The sequence below is a fragment of the Balaenoptera physalus genome (genome assembly GCF_965194825.1).
Source record: "Balaenoptera physalus genome assembly, chromosome: 10".
Taxonomy (NCBI): Eukaryota; Metazoa; Chordata; class Mammalia; order Artiodactyla; family Balaenopteridae; genus Balaenoptera; species Balaenoptera physalus.
Genome location: NC_138889.1, coordinates 67435746 through 67453010, shown reverse-complemented (window position 1 = coordinate 67453010; position 17265 = coordinate 67435746). Strand labels below are relative to the sequence as shown.

Here is a 17265-nt window from a genome sequence, read left to right as displayed (position 1 = left end):
TTGACATTTATAGGACATTCCATCCAAAAACAGCAGATTACACTTGCTTCTCAAGTGCACATGGAACATTCTCCAGGATAGATCACATCTTGGGTCACAAATCAAGCCTCGGTAAATTTAAGAAAATTGAAATCATATCAAGCATCTTTTCTGACGACAATGCTATGAGATGAGAAATCAATTACAGGGGAAAAAAAGGTAAAAAACACAAACACATGGAGGCTAAAAATAAGTTACTAAATAGCCAAGAGATCACTGAAGAAATCAAAGAGGAAATCAAAAAATACCTAGAGACAAATGACAAGAAAAACATGACGATCCAAAACCTATGGGATGCAGCAAAAGCAGTTCTAAGAGGGAAGTTTACAGCAATACAATTCTACCTCAAGAAACAAGAAAAATCTCAAATAAACAACCTAACCTTACACCTAAAGGAACTAGAGAAAGAAGAACAAACAAAACCCGAAGTTAGTAGAAGGAAACAAATCATAAAGATCAGAGCAGAAATAAATGAAATAGAAACAAAGAAACAATAGCAAAGATCAATAAAACTAAAAGGTGGTTCTTTGAGAAGATAAACAAATTTGATAGACCATTAGTCAGACTCATCAAGAAAAAGAGGGGGAGGACTCAAATCAATAAAATTAGAACTGAAAAAGGAGAAGTTACAACGGACACCGCAGAAATACAAAGCATCCTAAGAGACTACTACAAGCAACTCTATATGCCAATAAAACGGACAACGTGGAAGAAATGGACAAATTCTTAGAAAGGTATAACCTTCCAAGACTGAACTAGGAAGAAACAGAAAATATGAACAGACCAATCACAAGTAATGAAATCAAAACTGTGATTAAAAATCTTCCAACAAACAGAAGTCCAGGACCAGATAGCTTCACAGGTGAATTCTATCAAACATTTAGAGAAGAGATAACACCCATCCTTCTCAAAGTCTTCCAAAAAATTGCAGAGGAAGGAACACTCCCAAACTCATTCTATGAGGCCACCATCACCCTGATACCAAAACCAGACAGAGATACTACAAAAAAAGAAAATTACAGACCAATATCACTGATGAATATCGATGCAAAAATCCTCAACAAAATACTAGCAAACAGAATCCAACGTTAAAAGGATCATACATCATGATCAAGTGGGCTTTATCCCAGGGATGCAAGGATTCTTCAATATACGCAAATCAATCAATGTGATACACCATATTAACAAATTGCAGAATAAAAACCATATGATCATCTCAATAGATGCAGAAAAAGTTTTTGACAAAACTCAACATCCATTTATGATAAAAACTCTGCAGAAAGTGGGCACAGAGGGAAACTACCTCAACATAATAAAGGCCATATACGACAAACCCACAGCAAACATCATTCTCAATGGTGAAAAACTGGAAGCATTTCCTCTAAGATCAGGAACAAGACAAGGATGTCCACTCTCACCACTATTATTCAACATAGTTTTGGAAGTCCTAGCTACAGCAATCAGATAAGAAAAAGAAATAAAAGGAATACAAATTGGAAAAGAAGAAGTAAAACTGTCACTGTTTTGCAGATGACATGATACTATACATAGAGCATCCTAAAAATGCCACCAGAAAACTACTAGAGCTAATCAATGAATTTGGTAAAGTTGCAGGATACAAAATTAATGCACAGAAATCTCTTGCATTCCTACACACTAATGATGAAAAATCTGAAAGAGAAACTATGGAAACACTCCCATTTACCATTGTAACAAAAAGAATAAAATACCTAGGAATAAACCTACCTAGGGAGACAAAAGACCTGTATGCAGAAAACTATAAGACACTGATGAAAGAGATTAAAGATGATACAAACAGATGGAGAGATATACCATGTTCTTGGATAGGAAGAATCAATATTGTGAAAATGACTATACTACCCAAAGCAATCTACAGATTCAATGCAATCCCTATCAAATTACCAATGGCATTTTTCTAGAACAATCCATTTTAAAATGTGTATGGAGACACAAAAGACCCCGAATAGCCAAAGCAGTCTTGAGGGAAAAAAATGGAGCTGGAGGAATCAGACTCCCTGACTTCAAACTATACTACAAACCTACAGTAATCAAAACAATATGGTACTGGCACAAAAACAGAAACATAGATCAATGGAACAAGATGGAAAGCCCAGAGATAAACCCACGCACCTATGGTCAACTAATCTATGACAAAGGAGGCAAGGATATACAATGGAGAAAAGACAGTCTCTTCAATAAGTGGTGCTGGGAAAACTGGACAGCTACATGTAAAAGAATGAAATTAGAATACTCCCTAACACCATACACAAAAATAAACTCAAAATGGATTAGAGACCTAAATGTAAGACCGGATACTATAAAACTCTTAGAGGAAAACATAGGAAGAACACTCTTTGACATAAATCACAGCAAGATCTTTTTTGATCCATTCCTAGAGTAATGGAAATAAAAACAAAAATAAACAAATGGGACCTAATGAAACTTAAAAGCTTTTGCACAGCAAAGGAAACCATAAACAAGATGAAAAGAAAACCCTCAGAATGGGAGAAAATATTTGCAAATGAATCAACAAAGGATTAATCTCCAAAATATATAAACAGCTCATGCAGCTCAATATTAAAGAAACAAACAACCCAATCCAAAAATGGGCAGAAAAGCTGCTCAACATCACTAATTATTAGAGAAATGCAAATCAAAACTACAATGAGGTATCACCTCACACCAGTTAGAATGGGCATCATCAGAAAATCTACAAACAACAAATGCTGGAGAGGGTGCGGAGAAAAGGGAACCCTCTTGCACTGTTGGTGGGAATGTAAATTGATACAGCCACTAAGGAGAACAGTATGGAGGTCCCTTAAAAAACTAAAAATAGAATTACCATATGATCCAGCAATCCCACTACTGGGTATATACCCAGAGAAAACTATAATTCAAAAAGACACATGCACCCCAATGTTCACTGAAGCACTATTTACAATAGGCAGGTTATGGAAGCAACCTAAATGCCCATCAACAGACGAATGGATAAAGAAGATGTGGTACATATATACAATGGAATATTACTCAGCCATAAAAAGGAACGAAATTGAGTCATTTGTTGAGACGTGGACAGATCTAGAGACTGTCATACAAAGTGAAGTAAGTCAGAAAGAGAAAAGCAAATATCGTATATTAACGCATGTATGTGGAACCTAGAAAAATGGTACAGATGAGCCAGTTTGTAGGGCAGAAGTTGAGACAGAGATGTAGAGAACGGACATATGGACACCAAGAGGAGAAAACCGTGGTGGAGTAGGGATGGTGGTGTGCTGAATGGGGCGATTGGGATTGACATGTATACACTGATGTGTATAAAATTGATGACTAATAAGAACCTGCAGTATAAACAAACAAACAAAACAACTAATACTAAACTTTCTTTGGGTTATTTGTATGGAAATATGTTAATATAAATGTTTCAGACATGAAATTTCTAAAAATTTCATTACATGAAATTTCTAAAAATCTTATATGTTCTGGTATAATGTTATAAGTCATAATTCTAGTTATTACTTTAAAATGTATATCTCAGAAATAACTAAATTTCCTAGTCAATTGCATTATTATGAACTTTCATCAAATCTTTAACCATGGTCATTTTTAAGTCTTTTGTCATTTACAGACAGTTCTGGGTGTACTCTGATGCTTTTGCAAATATGTTCCTATAAAAGGGTTTCATCTTCAAGGAATTCATGGAAAAGACTCTGACAAGTACAGGTTTCTGGTAACTGACTATGCTGCTGAACTGAATGAATAAGCATTTTCAGAACTCTAATGGAAAACTGATGAATTCATAAAAGCGCTAACAAAAGATCAAGATGAAAAAAAAATTAATTACATGGGACTGAGTGAACTGATGAGGATGATTATAATTTTTGTGACTTTCTGTTTCAATAAACAAACAAAAAAAAGACACATGCATCCCAATGTTCATTGCAGCACTATTTACAATAGCCAGGTCATGGAAGCATCCTAAATGCCCACTGACAGACAAATGGGTAAAGAAGATATGGTACATATATACAATGGAATATTACTCAGCCATAAAAAAGGAACGAAACTGGGTCATTTGTAGAGACGTGGATGGACCTAGAGACTGTCCTACAGAGAGAAGTAAGTCAGAAAGAGAAAAACAAATATCGTATATTAATGCATATATGTGGAATCTAGAAAAATGGTACAGATGAACCAATTTGCAAGGCAGAAACAGAGACACAGATGTAGAGAACAAATGTATGGACACCAAGGGGGGAAAGTGGGGGGGATGGGGGGGATCAACTGGGAGATTGGGATTGACATGTATACACTAATATGTATAAAACAGATAACTAATAAGAACCTGTTGTATAAAAAATAAATAAAATTAAATTTTTAAAAAACAGAAAAAATAAAATTACATTTAAGAAAGCATTTATGAAATAACATTAAGTGAGGAAGAATGCAAAATTAAATTTACCCATGATTTCCACTGCACAAAGGTTATATAAATATTTTGAAAAATACTAGAGCAAAATATTAGAGCCTAATTTGTTACAGATAGGATTATGAATTAATTTTTTCTTTCTCTTCTTTGCACTTCGAATAATAATGATTATAATGTCGTTTGTGAAATAACATACTTTAACAGAAAAAGAATGCCAACAGTAGGAAAAACATGTTTGCAAAGAAATATACATTCGCAAAATATCACAAGGTCAAAAAATATCAAGAGTTCTACTGTAATTTGATGAGATATTATAAGCTCCTCTTGTATGCAGATTATCTAATACCCTAAATCTAGCATACAGTAGGTATTCAACAAATGTTTACTTGCTGGAGAAAAACACACTTAGGTCTTTCCTTTCTCTTGCTGAAGATGTATCATCTGCTCTTTAGCTTATCAGATATTATTTTCTTGGCTTTTAAACAGAAGTAATAGGGATAGGCAGTGGAAAGGAGAAAAAGAAAATTATTAAGAAGAAAAGAAAGGGAAAAGGGAAGGAGAGAACAGGACAGAAAAGAGAAGAAGGAAAAAAGCTTAAAGGCAATAAGACACAAGAGAGAAAAAGTCAATTATATAAATAATTGACCAAAGTAAAATAACTTAGAGGTGTTACCATGCACAGAAATTCAATCTCCCTAAGGCAGCAAAAAGAGGGCCCATGCTGCCTGATCACAACTTGGGATAAAGGTTGTACAGGCACTACTGGAAGTTGTTGGTAGTGAGGCCATGGGTGTGGCCACATGCATGGACAGGATAACAAAAAGTGGGCATGACAAGTCAAGAAACAGGCTTAGCTTTTCCTCACCTACCACTGTGAATGAACCCGTGCCCCTCACACTCTGAGCTTCAATTCCTCATGTATATTGGAATGTCTTTAACATTGTTTCCTGTTAGCAGCAAACTCAGCTCTAGAGGCAGCTTCCCAGGTTCATCCTGAACCTTTCTGAAGGTGCCCTCCCCCAACCCTCCAGAGTTTGTCATCAGCACCCAGCATCTGCTCTGCATTCCCAGTGACTGTTCCAGGCAACTAATCTAGATTCATTTCCTGTTGGCTTTCAACACAGTCATATACTTAACATAACCAAATAACTTAAGGACCTCTTAGTTCATTATATTGGGCCAAGGAGAGACAAACATTCCCATTCTCAGTAACTATTCTACGATACTAAATAATAAATCACGTACTGCTGTGTTAGTCTGAATGGACTGCATCAATTCTAAGAGCTCATTCAGTTTCAGGAAGCAGCTTACTTCCTCCTCCCAAGGCAAGTTGCACCAAAAATAACAAAGAATAAACTTTCAAGCTGCATGTGATTTCTGAGGCCTCTGGCTCCAAAGTTTATTTGTTAGAAGTTGTTTCCCTGTAATCATTGAAGAGGGCCTTTATTAACTTAATAACAATTCAGATTTTATTTCTTAATAAAGGATCTCTTAAAACTGTTTCAGGTTTAATATTTAATTGCAAGAAGGCAATTCTTCCAAATAAGCAACAAACATCCTGTTTTGTTCTTGGCTCTGTGGGAAATGAATACTAATGTAAAAACTATACTTTACAGACACACATTTCCATGAACATAATTTGACAAAAATTACAGAACCATCTCAAATGGAGACATGCAATTTCTTGACTTTTGGTACTAAGTCACTTTCACTTAATTTATTCAATATTCTTGATATTGATTGATATTCTGGGTGATGGGAAACTGAGTCAAAAGCAAACTAACCCCACTTAGGTTATTCATGTAACTACCACTGTTACTTATATCTCATATAGTATTAATCGAAGCTGGAGAATTAAATCTTAAGACTTAAAAATATTTTGGACTTAAAATGCAAACCATCATTATGGTAAATGACTTACTGGAAACATAAAAATTACTTTAAATTTATAAAGCCTAAAAACTGTTTGTAATAATACAAATCAAACTCATTCATGACAAATTAAGACATTATACTTCAAAATTTATTCTTAAATGTACATTTTCATACCTAATTTTATTAAAATCTGTAAGTCTAAAACTCATTCAAAATATAGGTTTTTTTAACGCTATTAAAGTACTTAGGAAGGAAACAAAATCTAACAGAGAATGGGCACCTTAAGAAATGACTCTACTGTTTTTCATAAACTGTGCAACTTTGAATTTGCAGTGCTTGGCAAAGACCAGGAGATGTGCTAGGAGCTCAATAAATACAAGGCCATATTTTAAACCTTAGGAGGCCGGTTCAGCAGCCAGACAAAGCAGTTCTACATAAATCTGTTTTAATGATCCCTTCTTTCCCCCCACAAGTACTCCTGGCCACAGAGGAATAATCTGTAAAACTAACTCTATTTCTACTTCTAATCAGAAGAATGCTGAGGGAGCTAAGGACATCAAAACAACAGAGTTAAGTCCAAACAATGACATGACAAGGTATGCTACTTGACTATCCTGACAAGTCAAAAAGAGGCCATTCCCGTCTCAAATAAGATTAACTTGTTTAGGAGAGGAGGAAGACATTCCTGTCAGCCTGCAAAGAGGAAGGCAAGCAAGCAGTGAAGTCTTGGCTGGGCTCTGGGTGCATAAAAATAAAGTCATGGCCCACATCAAGTCTTATGTAGGTCCCAGTTTTTTGGCCACCTAGAGCAGAAATCTTTTTTTTTTAAGCTTCTTTTTTTTTAAATTATTTATTTATTTAGTTGTGGCTGTGTTGGGTCTTCGTTTCTGTGCGAGGGCTTTCTCCAGTTGCGGCAAGTGGGGCCACTCTTCATCACAGTGCCCGGGCCTCTCACTATCGTGGCCTCTCTTGCCGCGGAGCACAGGCTCCAGACGCGCAGGCTCAGCAATTGTGGCTCACGGGCCTAGTCGCTCCGCAGCATGTGGGATCCTCCCAGACCAGGGCTCGAACCCGTGTTCCCTGCATTGGCAGGCAGATTCTCAACCACTGCGCCACCAGGGAAGGCCTTTTTTTTTTTTTTAATAAAATTATTTATTTATTTATTTTTGGCTGCGTTGGGTTTTCGTTGCTGCGTGCGGGCTTTCTTTAGTTGTGGCGAGCGGGGGCTACTCTTCGTTGTGGTGCGTGGACTTCTCGTTGCGGTGGCTTCTCTTGTTGTGGCGCACGGGCTCTAGGTGTGCGGGCTTCAGTAGTTGTGGCATGTGGGCTCTAGAGCACAGGCTCAGTAGTCGTGGCGCACGGGCTTAGTTGCTCTGCGGCATGTGGGATCTTCCCGCACCAGGGCTCGAACCCGTGCCCCCGCCTTGGTCGGCGGATTCTTAACCACTGCGCCACCAGGGAAGTCCCGAGCATAAATCTTTTGAGTGTCATAGGCAGAGCAGTCAGGAAGCTGATACTGACTGGCTCCCTCCGTAGCCTGTGACTCAGTGATAATCTAAAGCTAATGACAAGTCCTCCACATCAAGTAAGAGCTGCTTTGAGGAATATGGTAAGTCTCCTTACAAACTAATTTCTAATTCTGAAATCAGGACAAAGCCAGTTTCAAGTCCACCGTGAATATTTTAGGGATGGAAAGAACCGAAAGATCACAGGTAAGAGACCCACCCCATCTCCAGTTCTAAAGAAAACGCAAATAAATTTAGAACACTAAGTGTAACTACAAAATGTCTTAAAAGACAATACTGGGGATTTATTAGCACAATTCTTCCAAGCAGCAGCTAGGTTTTTCTTTTTTCTTTTTTTGAAAGATTTCCTTATAGTCACTGTTGTAATATAGTTGTTTTTTTTAACATCTTTATTGGAGTATAATTGCTTTACAATGTTGTGTCAGTTTCTGCTATATAACAAAGGAAATCAGCTATATGTATACATATAATCCCAAATTCCCTCCCTCTTGCGTCTCCCTCCCACTCTCCCTAAGCAGCAGCTAGGTTTTAAAAATACCATTAGCATATCTTTTTCTACATCTATCAACATTCTATTCCCTTCTATATGTTTCTGTATTAAGAAAATTTTTGTGGACAAAAATTCCATAGCATGTTTTATTTTTTATTTCCCCTTTCACATATGTGCACAATTACATTATTATTATTATTATTAAGCACTAAGAAACTGTCCCCACCGCTACAGTGAAACTGCCTTTTCCTTGCTTACCAATGACCACCTAATTGTTAAATCCAAGGGCAACTTCTCACTCATTACCCTCTAATTTTTCTATAGAATCTAATGCTAGGAACTACTTTTCTGCTTCTTAGAACTTTTTCTTTCTTTGGCACCCATGACTCAACACTCTCCCAGTTCTCCACCAACCTCACAGACTATCCAATTCTGCTTCCTTTACCAAATCTACTTCCTCCCCCTGCTACAGAAATGGGCCCAAGGTTCTGTCTTCAGCCCTCGCTTCTCCCACTACTGTCTCTTCCTCCCTGATCTAACCTACTCCCATGGCTTCCCTGTCTCTGTCTCCAGCCCTGGCCTCTCACAGCTCTAAACGTACTCTTTCAGTTCAAACAGGACAGCTCCACAAGGATGATCCACTCAAAATGCCAAATGTACCAAACCCATCATCATACATCGTATCCCCAATTTGTTCATCACCCTGTCATTCATTCATACACACACACACACACACACACACACACACACACACAATTTAGTGAGTATTTATCATGGAGCCAGACATTAAGTTAAATGCTTCACATACATCAACTATCAGTCCTCACAAGAGTCCAGTGAAGGAAGTAGTGATCCCCATTTTCCAGATGGGGAAACCCAAACAGGGAGATTAAGTAATCTGTTCACAGTCACAGAACTAAAAAGTGGTCAAGTAGGGATTTAAACCAGGCAGTCTGATTTGAAAGACCATGCTTTAAACAACTGTACTATATTACCTCCCAGTCGCCCAGACCTGAAACTTGTCTCTATCTCTGTACAGCCATCATGTTCTAGTTAGAAAGGGCATGTCATTCTTTTTGACTGCCCAGCACCTAACCCCCTTCTTATGTCTGGGGAATTCCCAATATGGAAGCTAAAAACACAATTGGACACTTTCCAGGCCTCCTTTGCAGCTAGCTCATGGCATGTGACCTAGGTCATAACAGTTAGATGCATCATGCCCTGACTGTGATTGAGAAATAGGCACAGAAAACTCTCAATGGTAGCAAGAACAGTTACTTGCAGGAAGATTTGAGTTCCTGGACAGCACCCAGTGTGCAGGGCCAGAGGTGTTCCGTGGTGCAACACGCATTTTCCCTGTGGTTCCTCACTGCATAGCCTCCACACCTGGTTTTTCAGCCATCATAGCCATTCTGTAAGCTACCCAACATCCTTTTTAAAATTCCCTTTTTGGCGTAAATCAGTCAATCCAGCTGTTTCAAAGACTGGCAATTCAGTCAAGCTGGATACCTCACTCATCTCCGACATGCCCTTCCTTTCCTTTCCTGTCTCGTATAACCTTGCCCACTGTTCCCTCCAACCGGAAGTCTTCTCCTCTCCCTTCTCCATTAGTCAAAATTCTTCCGTCTTTTAAGGCTCAGCATAAATGCTACTTTCCCACTAAATATAATAAGTAACATTTAATGAGTACTTTCTAAGGGCCAGGCAGTCTTCTCATTTGATATTCACAAGAGCAGTTAGGAGGCAGATACTAGCATTAGCCTTATTTTACAGTTGAGGAAACTGCAGCAAAAACTAATGAAGTAAATTGCCCAAGGCCACACAGCTAGTGAGCAGTGATGAAGCCAGAATTCAAATCCAAGAAATCTGACTCCAGACTCCTGCTCTTAACCAAGGAACACCAAATTACAGCCCATGAGTCAAATCTACCCCAGCTGCCAAATCTGGCTCTCAGCCTGTTTTTATACACCCTTGCTCCAAGAACCGTTTTTACATTTTTCAGCAGTTGGAGGGGGTAAAATCAAAAGAATAATAATACTTCATGGTCCATTAAAATTATATGAAACTCAAATTTCAACATCCATAAGTAAAAGTTTTATTAAAGCACAGGAACATATTGTCTTGTGGCTGCTTTCACGCTATTAACAGCAGAGTTGAGTAGCTACAACAGAGACAATATGGCCCAGGAAGCCCACAAAACCTCAAATATTTTCTGTCTGGCCCTTTACTGAAAAAGTTTAAGACCCTGCTTTTAACCACTACATTTATACTGCCTCTCTTAAAAAGCCTTCCCTGATCCCTGACCTCCCTCAAGCTGGAATAAATCGTTCCCTTCTCTGTATTTGCATGGCATTTGCATCTCTCTTATAACAGGTAGTTTATTTTGCTTTGAATTACTCTTGATTTTTTTCTTTTCCTTGAGCAGACTGCATATTCCTTGAAGGCAGGAAGTCTTCTTTTTCACTTTGTATTCCTCTTATTGCCTCATTTACTGTTGTTGCCTGTCGATAAATCCTTGCTGACTTGAAATAAAATATTGCAGTGTGAACTTTTAAACAGATTTTCCTAATATGAACATGAATCATACAAATAAATCACAGACTAGACTCATGCTGGCAGGATGGATAATAATGGGCACCCTCAATCACTACTGTAGGTATATAAATGGTACAGCCTTTCTGAAGGGCAATTCTGCTTCGTTCATCTCATACCCTGAAGGTGGGCATTTTTTAGGACTTAGAATTCCACTGCTGGAAATTTATCCTAGTGTGCAAAAATGTATGCAATAATATTAGTCATAGGAGCTAACATTTACTGAGTACATATCACGTGCCAGGCACTGAGCTAAGTCATTTATTTTTTCCCCCTAGTCGCAGTTTAATTGTTTTTTTTTAATTTTAGATTTTTTATTGAGGTAACCTTGGTTCACAACATTATATAAGTTTCACGTATACAACACTGCATGTCTACTGCTACATGCACTATAGTGTGCTCACCACCAAAAACTTAGTTTCCAAAAAGTTGACCCTCTGTGTCCCTTTCAACCTTCCCAACCCCACTTCCCCTCTGGTAGCCACTACTATTCTGTTCCCTGTATCGACGTGTTTTTGTTTGGTTTGGTTTGTTCGATTATTTTGTTTGTTTATATTCCATATATGCATAAAATCATACAGTATTCCTCATTCTCTGACTTATTTCACTTACTGAACTAAGTCCTTTAAATACAGAGCTTCACAACCCTTAGAATAAACATTTTTATGAGCCCCATTTTATAGATGAGGAAATTAAAACTCAAGAGGTTAAATCATTTGTCCAAGGTTAGGGGATTGCAAATGACTTTTTTTAAGGGGAGGACTATAGTTGATTAATCTGCATATTATTAGTCTTTTCTAAATTTACTACTGTAATAAGCATGTATTACATGGATCATTTTTTAGGGCAGTAAGAGAGCACAGAATCCTTACTCCTGTATTCCCCCTGCCCCCCCCAATCCCCCCACCCCTTGGAAGCTCAGGGAAAATAACCCAGAACAAAACAAGCAAATGTCCTTTTTCATTTACTTTAGAAAGTATGGTTTTACAAAAGTCTCCATCCTTGGGCTTCCCTGGTGGCTCAGTGGTTAAGAATCCGCCTGCCAATGCAGGGGACACGGGTTCAAGCCCTGGTCCAGGAAGATCCCACATGCCACGGAGGAACTAAGCCTGTGCGCCACAACTACTGAAGCCCGCGTGCCTAGAGCCTGTGCTCCGCAACAAAAGAAGCCACCTCAGTGAGAAGCCCGTGCACCGCAACGAAGAACCAACACAGCCAAAAATAAATAAATAAAATAAATTTAAAAATAAAAAAAAAGAATTAAAAAAAAAAAAGTCTCCATCCTTGACTTTGAAACAAGAATAGTTATTTCCTCACATAAATCAGCCTTGGGAACAACATTCTGGATCCTACGTGTTTCCCATATAGCATCACTCAGCCATTTCTTATGGTTTTGCCAGTATGTAAGTAGACAGAAAATTATGTTGTGACTTGTACTGAATAAAGACTCTTTGAACATGAGGATGGATTTGTCTGTAATTATAGCAGTTTAGAGAGGAAGAGTCCCACCCTGTGTGCAAATCTCCATGGTTATTGCATGACCCTAAATCACTAAGTTTTGGACTTTTTTGGATCCAAGCTTTTTTGCCTCTGATCCAAAAACACTAGTACAGGATCTCCTTCCATGTCTACACTGAAATAACACAAATACTTCCAAGTTAGATCTATTAAATGCTAAGATGGCCCTGTAAAACTTCCCAGAGCCACACTTACCTCTTCTGGCACAATAATTAGCGGGTACTTGTCCTCAGATAAAAAGTTGAAAATAACCCATACTTTAAATGCATCGTCGTCTGTAATGAGCAGGAGACTCTTTGCGAGGTTTTTTTTGACACAGAGGGTCCAACACATCCTATTGAATTCAATCTTGTCAAAGTTGTCTTGGACCTAAAAAGGAACGAGGAAAAATTCCAATGAACCAGTCCAAAATAAGCAGCATGTAAACCAAGTAAAACAGAAAGACAAAACCTACTACAGGCTTCTATTTTAATCAATCCAATTAACCAATAACCATTTCCTAAGTAGTTGCTTAGGTACCACACTTTCAAAGGCTCGATTAAGAATGTTATATTGAGGGACTTCCCTGGTGGTCCAGTGGGTAACACTCTGTGCTCCCAATGCAGGGGGCCCGGGTTCGATCCCTGGTCAGGGAAATAGATCCCACACGCAGGCCGCAACTAAACATGCCACAACGAAGATCCCATGAGCCACAACTAAGACCCGGCACAGCCAAAATAAATAAATATTAAGAAAAAAAAAGAATGTTATATTGAGCCTGACACTGAAGCAACATCTGCCCATATCACTCAGTCGGCACATAAAATACTGGCTTGTCAAATAGGGTTTTTTTCATGTATAAACATTATCTTCTAAACAGATTACCAATCCTGATACAGAGAAGTTGAGAATGTCAATTACTCAATATGAGCCACATGCAGATATCTCATCTTTACCTATATGGTCAAAGAAGATACTTTCTCTTGGGAAAAACTGTTGAACTGAAATTCTAAAAAGACAGCCCTGCCACTCAGTCATTCAGTTATGCATTCAACATTCTCTCAGTGTCTACTATGAGCCAAATACTACGCTACAAATTAAGGATATAAAGATGAAGGAGAACTTGGCTGCTGCTCTTACAATAGTCACAGTTTATTAGGAAAAACAGACATGCAAATAGACAAATTTTAACATAACACAGTGCATAATTCAATAGTTTTTCACTCATTCAACAGATAAAATTTAGATAGTAATTATTATCTGCCAGGGACAATGCAAAGATACTGAATATACTACTAGCCCATGTCTCCAAGGGATGTCAAGGCAATTACAATATAGTGTGATAAGTATTATATAGAGGTAAGCAGAGGATTCTGTGGGAACACTGAGAAGCTAACCCAATCTTAAGAATTGGGGGAAGTTTTGCAGAAAAAGTGACATAACAGAGCTGAGTCCTAAAGGACCACCAAGAGTCAAAACAATTTGAGAATGAGGTAAAGAGTGTTTCAGGTAGAACAGAATGTGAGAAAGCCCAGAGGTAGAAACAACCATGGTTAGTTTGGAAGAACTGCAGAAAGGTTAATGTGAATGGGGCACTTGGTACTAGAGGGCGGTATGAGTCAAGGCTCTTTATAAGTGCAAATAAGAGAAATGATCTTGAGTTCCTTTAAACAGATAAGGAATTTATTGGAAAAGCAATGGGTAACCTCAAAGATCCAACACAAGGGCTGAAAAATCTAGACTATGAAACTAAGCTGTTACCAATCTAGGCTAGGCAGTCAGAACTGCAATTGAAACTACTCATGGTACCAGCGGGTGGAGACACAACTGCCAATATAACATGAGGCCATCACTGTTGCCACTGACCCAGTCCTTGATCCTCCGTGTCCCTCAATGCAGATTCAAAGTCCCACCAGGTCACATTCCTATGCCCTAGCTGCCAGGGAGCAGGGAAAATGAGGATCTAAACTTTTCAATATCTGAGATGTGAGATAGGTCCTGTCCTCCACCAAGACACTGTGGAATTTCCCAGACATAAGAAAAGAGTTGATACTGGTCAGATGAAAAAATGACAAATGTCCACTGCATGGGGCACAGTGAAAGACTAGGCTAGAGAGGTAGGTCAAGACCAGATCACGAAGAGCCTTATAATTCACAGTAAGGAGTCAGGATTTATCTGTACTGAAAGAGAGGGAGGGGACAACATATACAACCTGCATTTTAAAAGCCATATTGGACAATATGGAAAATGTATGGGAGGAGGCAGAGCGGGTGACAGGACAACATGAGCAAAGCATTTCTTTTTAGAGAAAGATGAATGAAGTGTTGTGTGTAATGTAAGGAAGAAGTCACTAGTTGGCTGCAGGAAGAAGTTTCTCTCATTCTCTAGCTAGAATTTGTCATTAGTAAACCAGTTCCCCACAAGTAAGAAGATATATCCTTTGTGCTCTGCCTTGAACACCCTGTCTCAGTCTGACACCATTTCCCACGCCCCCATCGTACACAAATGACCCCATGAAGGGAAAGTAATAGCTGCTGCTTCTCTTTTTTCTTCTCTTCTCTTTTCATTTTTTTTTTTAACACCATTTACTGAGGACTTAGCATATGCTTGGCATTTTTTATTTATTTATTTATTTATTTATTTATTTATTTATTTATTTATTTTTGGCTGTGTTGGGTCTTTGTTTCTGTGCGAGGGCTTTCTCTAGTTGTGGCAAGCGGGGGCCACTCTTCATCATGGTGCACGGGCCTCTCACTATCGTGGCCTCTCTTGTTGCGGAGCACAGGCTCCAGACGCGCAGGCTCAGTAGTTGTGGCTCACGGGCCTAGTTGCTCCGCGGCATGTGGGATCTTCCCAGACCAGGGCTCGAACCCGTGTCCACTGCATTGGCAGGCAGATTCTCAACCACTGCGCCACCAGGGAAGCCCTTTTTTTTTTTTTTTTTTATTGTGGGCCGCCTTGGTGGCCAGCTGCTTGCGCGGCGCCTTACCGCCGGTGGACTTACGCGCAGTTTGTTTAGTTCGAGCCATCGTAAGAAAACAGAAGAAAAAAAACCAAGTTGCTTGGCATTTTATATGCAGTATCTTATTTAAACTTTGTATTGGCCCCATAAGGTTAAATACTCTCCCAATTTTACAGATCAGGAAATAGAGGTTCAGAAAAGTTGAGTACCAAGTTTACATGGCTAGTAAATATCAAAACCAGGGTTTAAAATCAAAGCTCAAATTCTGTCTCTTTTCTCTATGCCAAACTGCTTGTAGAATTCAGTAGATGGAGGATGTCTATCTGTGTGATAGAAGACATCTCTACAGGACTAGTTTGAAAGGCCACTACTATCAACTCTATCCACCCACACCCCTAAAAAGCACTAAGTGGAAGATATGCCACCAGGGGAAATGACATGTGCATGAAAGCATACAGTCTTGCCCCGAGGAACAAGAAGTGATTCTCTGTGGATCATGAGGTGAATTACTGAGTTCCTGAGGGGGAGTGGCTAGATTTATGGCTAGAAAAGCAAACACAGACAAAAATCACAAAGAGCTTTATAGTTTTAAGAAATAGCCTGTAGGAAACTCCCAAGTTTAGAGCAAAGAACGAGCAGGTCATCTGCAGCCTACATTAGTACTTTGCAGAAAAGATGGTATTTGAGGCAGACCTTGAAGTATATTGAAGAGTACAAGGAAAAGTACTCCAAAGGATAGGAAAGGAAATGCCATGAGCAAAGGCATGGCAGGAGCAGCACACCAACCATGTCTGGGGATGGCCACAGCACGAAGAGGACAAAAACAAGGGAGAAAGAAAGACAGGTGTTCAATTATGCAAATCTTCAACCTGCAGTTCTGGGAAGACATTTAGATGGAGGTGTCCAAAGACACTCAAGGAAGGAACTGTAACCTAACAGAAGAGGCAGATTTGTGAATCAACTGCATGTAGACAATGACTGAAGCCACAATGGTCAGTGAGATCACTGAGAGAAAATGTAAAGTGAGAAAATAGATGGAATCAAAAACAGAACCTCAAGGGACTCGCGCACATTTACAAAGCAAGAGGAGGAAGAGGAATTATGACTGGAAGAACAGTCAAAGTGGTAGGAGAACCACAGAGACATGAAAACTGAGTGAGGAAACAGTAAGAGGAAGGTTTGATCAACCCAGGAGTCTCCCCTTATCCACAAGGGGATAAATTCCAAGACCCCAGTAGATGCCTGAAACCACAGGTAGTACTGAACCCTATATACACGTGTTTTTTCCTATACATATAAATCTATGATAAAGTTTAATTTATAAATTAGGTACAATAAGAGATTGACAACAATAATTAAAAATAAAATAGAACAATTACAAACAATATATTGTAATAAAAGTTATGTGAATGTGGTCTCTCTCCCTCTCAAAATACCTTACTGTACAAAATTTTTTTTTAATAAATTTATTTATTTATTTTTGGCTGTGTTGGTTCTTCATTGCTGCGCGCAGGCTTTCTCTAGTTGCAGCAAGCGGGGGCTCCTCTTCATTGCGGTGCTCGGGCTTCTCATTATGGTGGCTTCTCTTGTTGTGGAGCATGGACTCTAGGTGCGTGGGCTTCAGTAGTTGTGGCACTAGGGCTTAGTTGCTCCGCGGCATGTGGGATCTTCCCGGACCAGGGATCAAACCCGTGTCCCCTGCACTGGCAGGTGGATTCTTAACCACTGTACTAACAGGGAAGTCTCTTACTGTACAAATTTAATGCCTTTTCCATCTTTAAGCACTTATCATGTACTTGGCCATAACTTTTGCAGTTTGAGGTGCAACAAGAAAAC

General features: G+C 38.9%; 1 protein-coding gene and 1 long non-coding RNA gene across 3 annotated transcripts in view; one reads left to right on the top strand and one right to left on the bottom strand.

Moving 5' to 3' along the window:
• SWAP70 (switching B cell complex subunit SWAP70) overlaps positions 1 to 17265 on the bottom strand; it is a 77545-nt gene that overhangs the window by 24615 nt on the left and 35665 nt on the right. For both annotated transcript variants that reach the window (XM_082478139.1, XM_082478138.1), the window contains exon 3: positions 12683 to 12856. In XM_082478139.1, coding sequence (XP_082334265.1) covers positions 12683 to 12856 — 174 coding nt within the window. The remainder of the gene's footprint in view (positions 1 to 12682; positions 12857 to 17265) is intronic.
• On the top strand, positions 772 to 9163 carry LOC309668406. Its single transcript, XR_014268215.1, has 2 exons — positions 772 to 5264; positions 5299 to 9163. It is a non-coding gene; the product is annotated as an uncharacterized lncRNA (long non-coding RNA).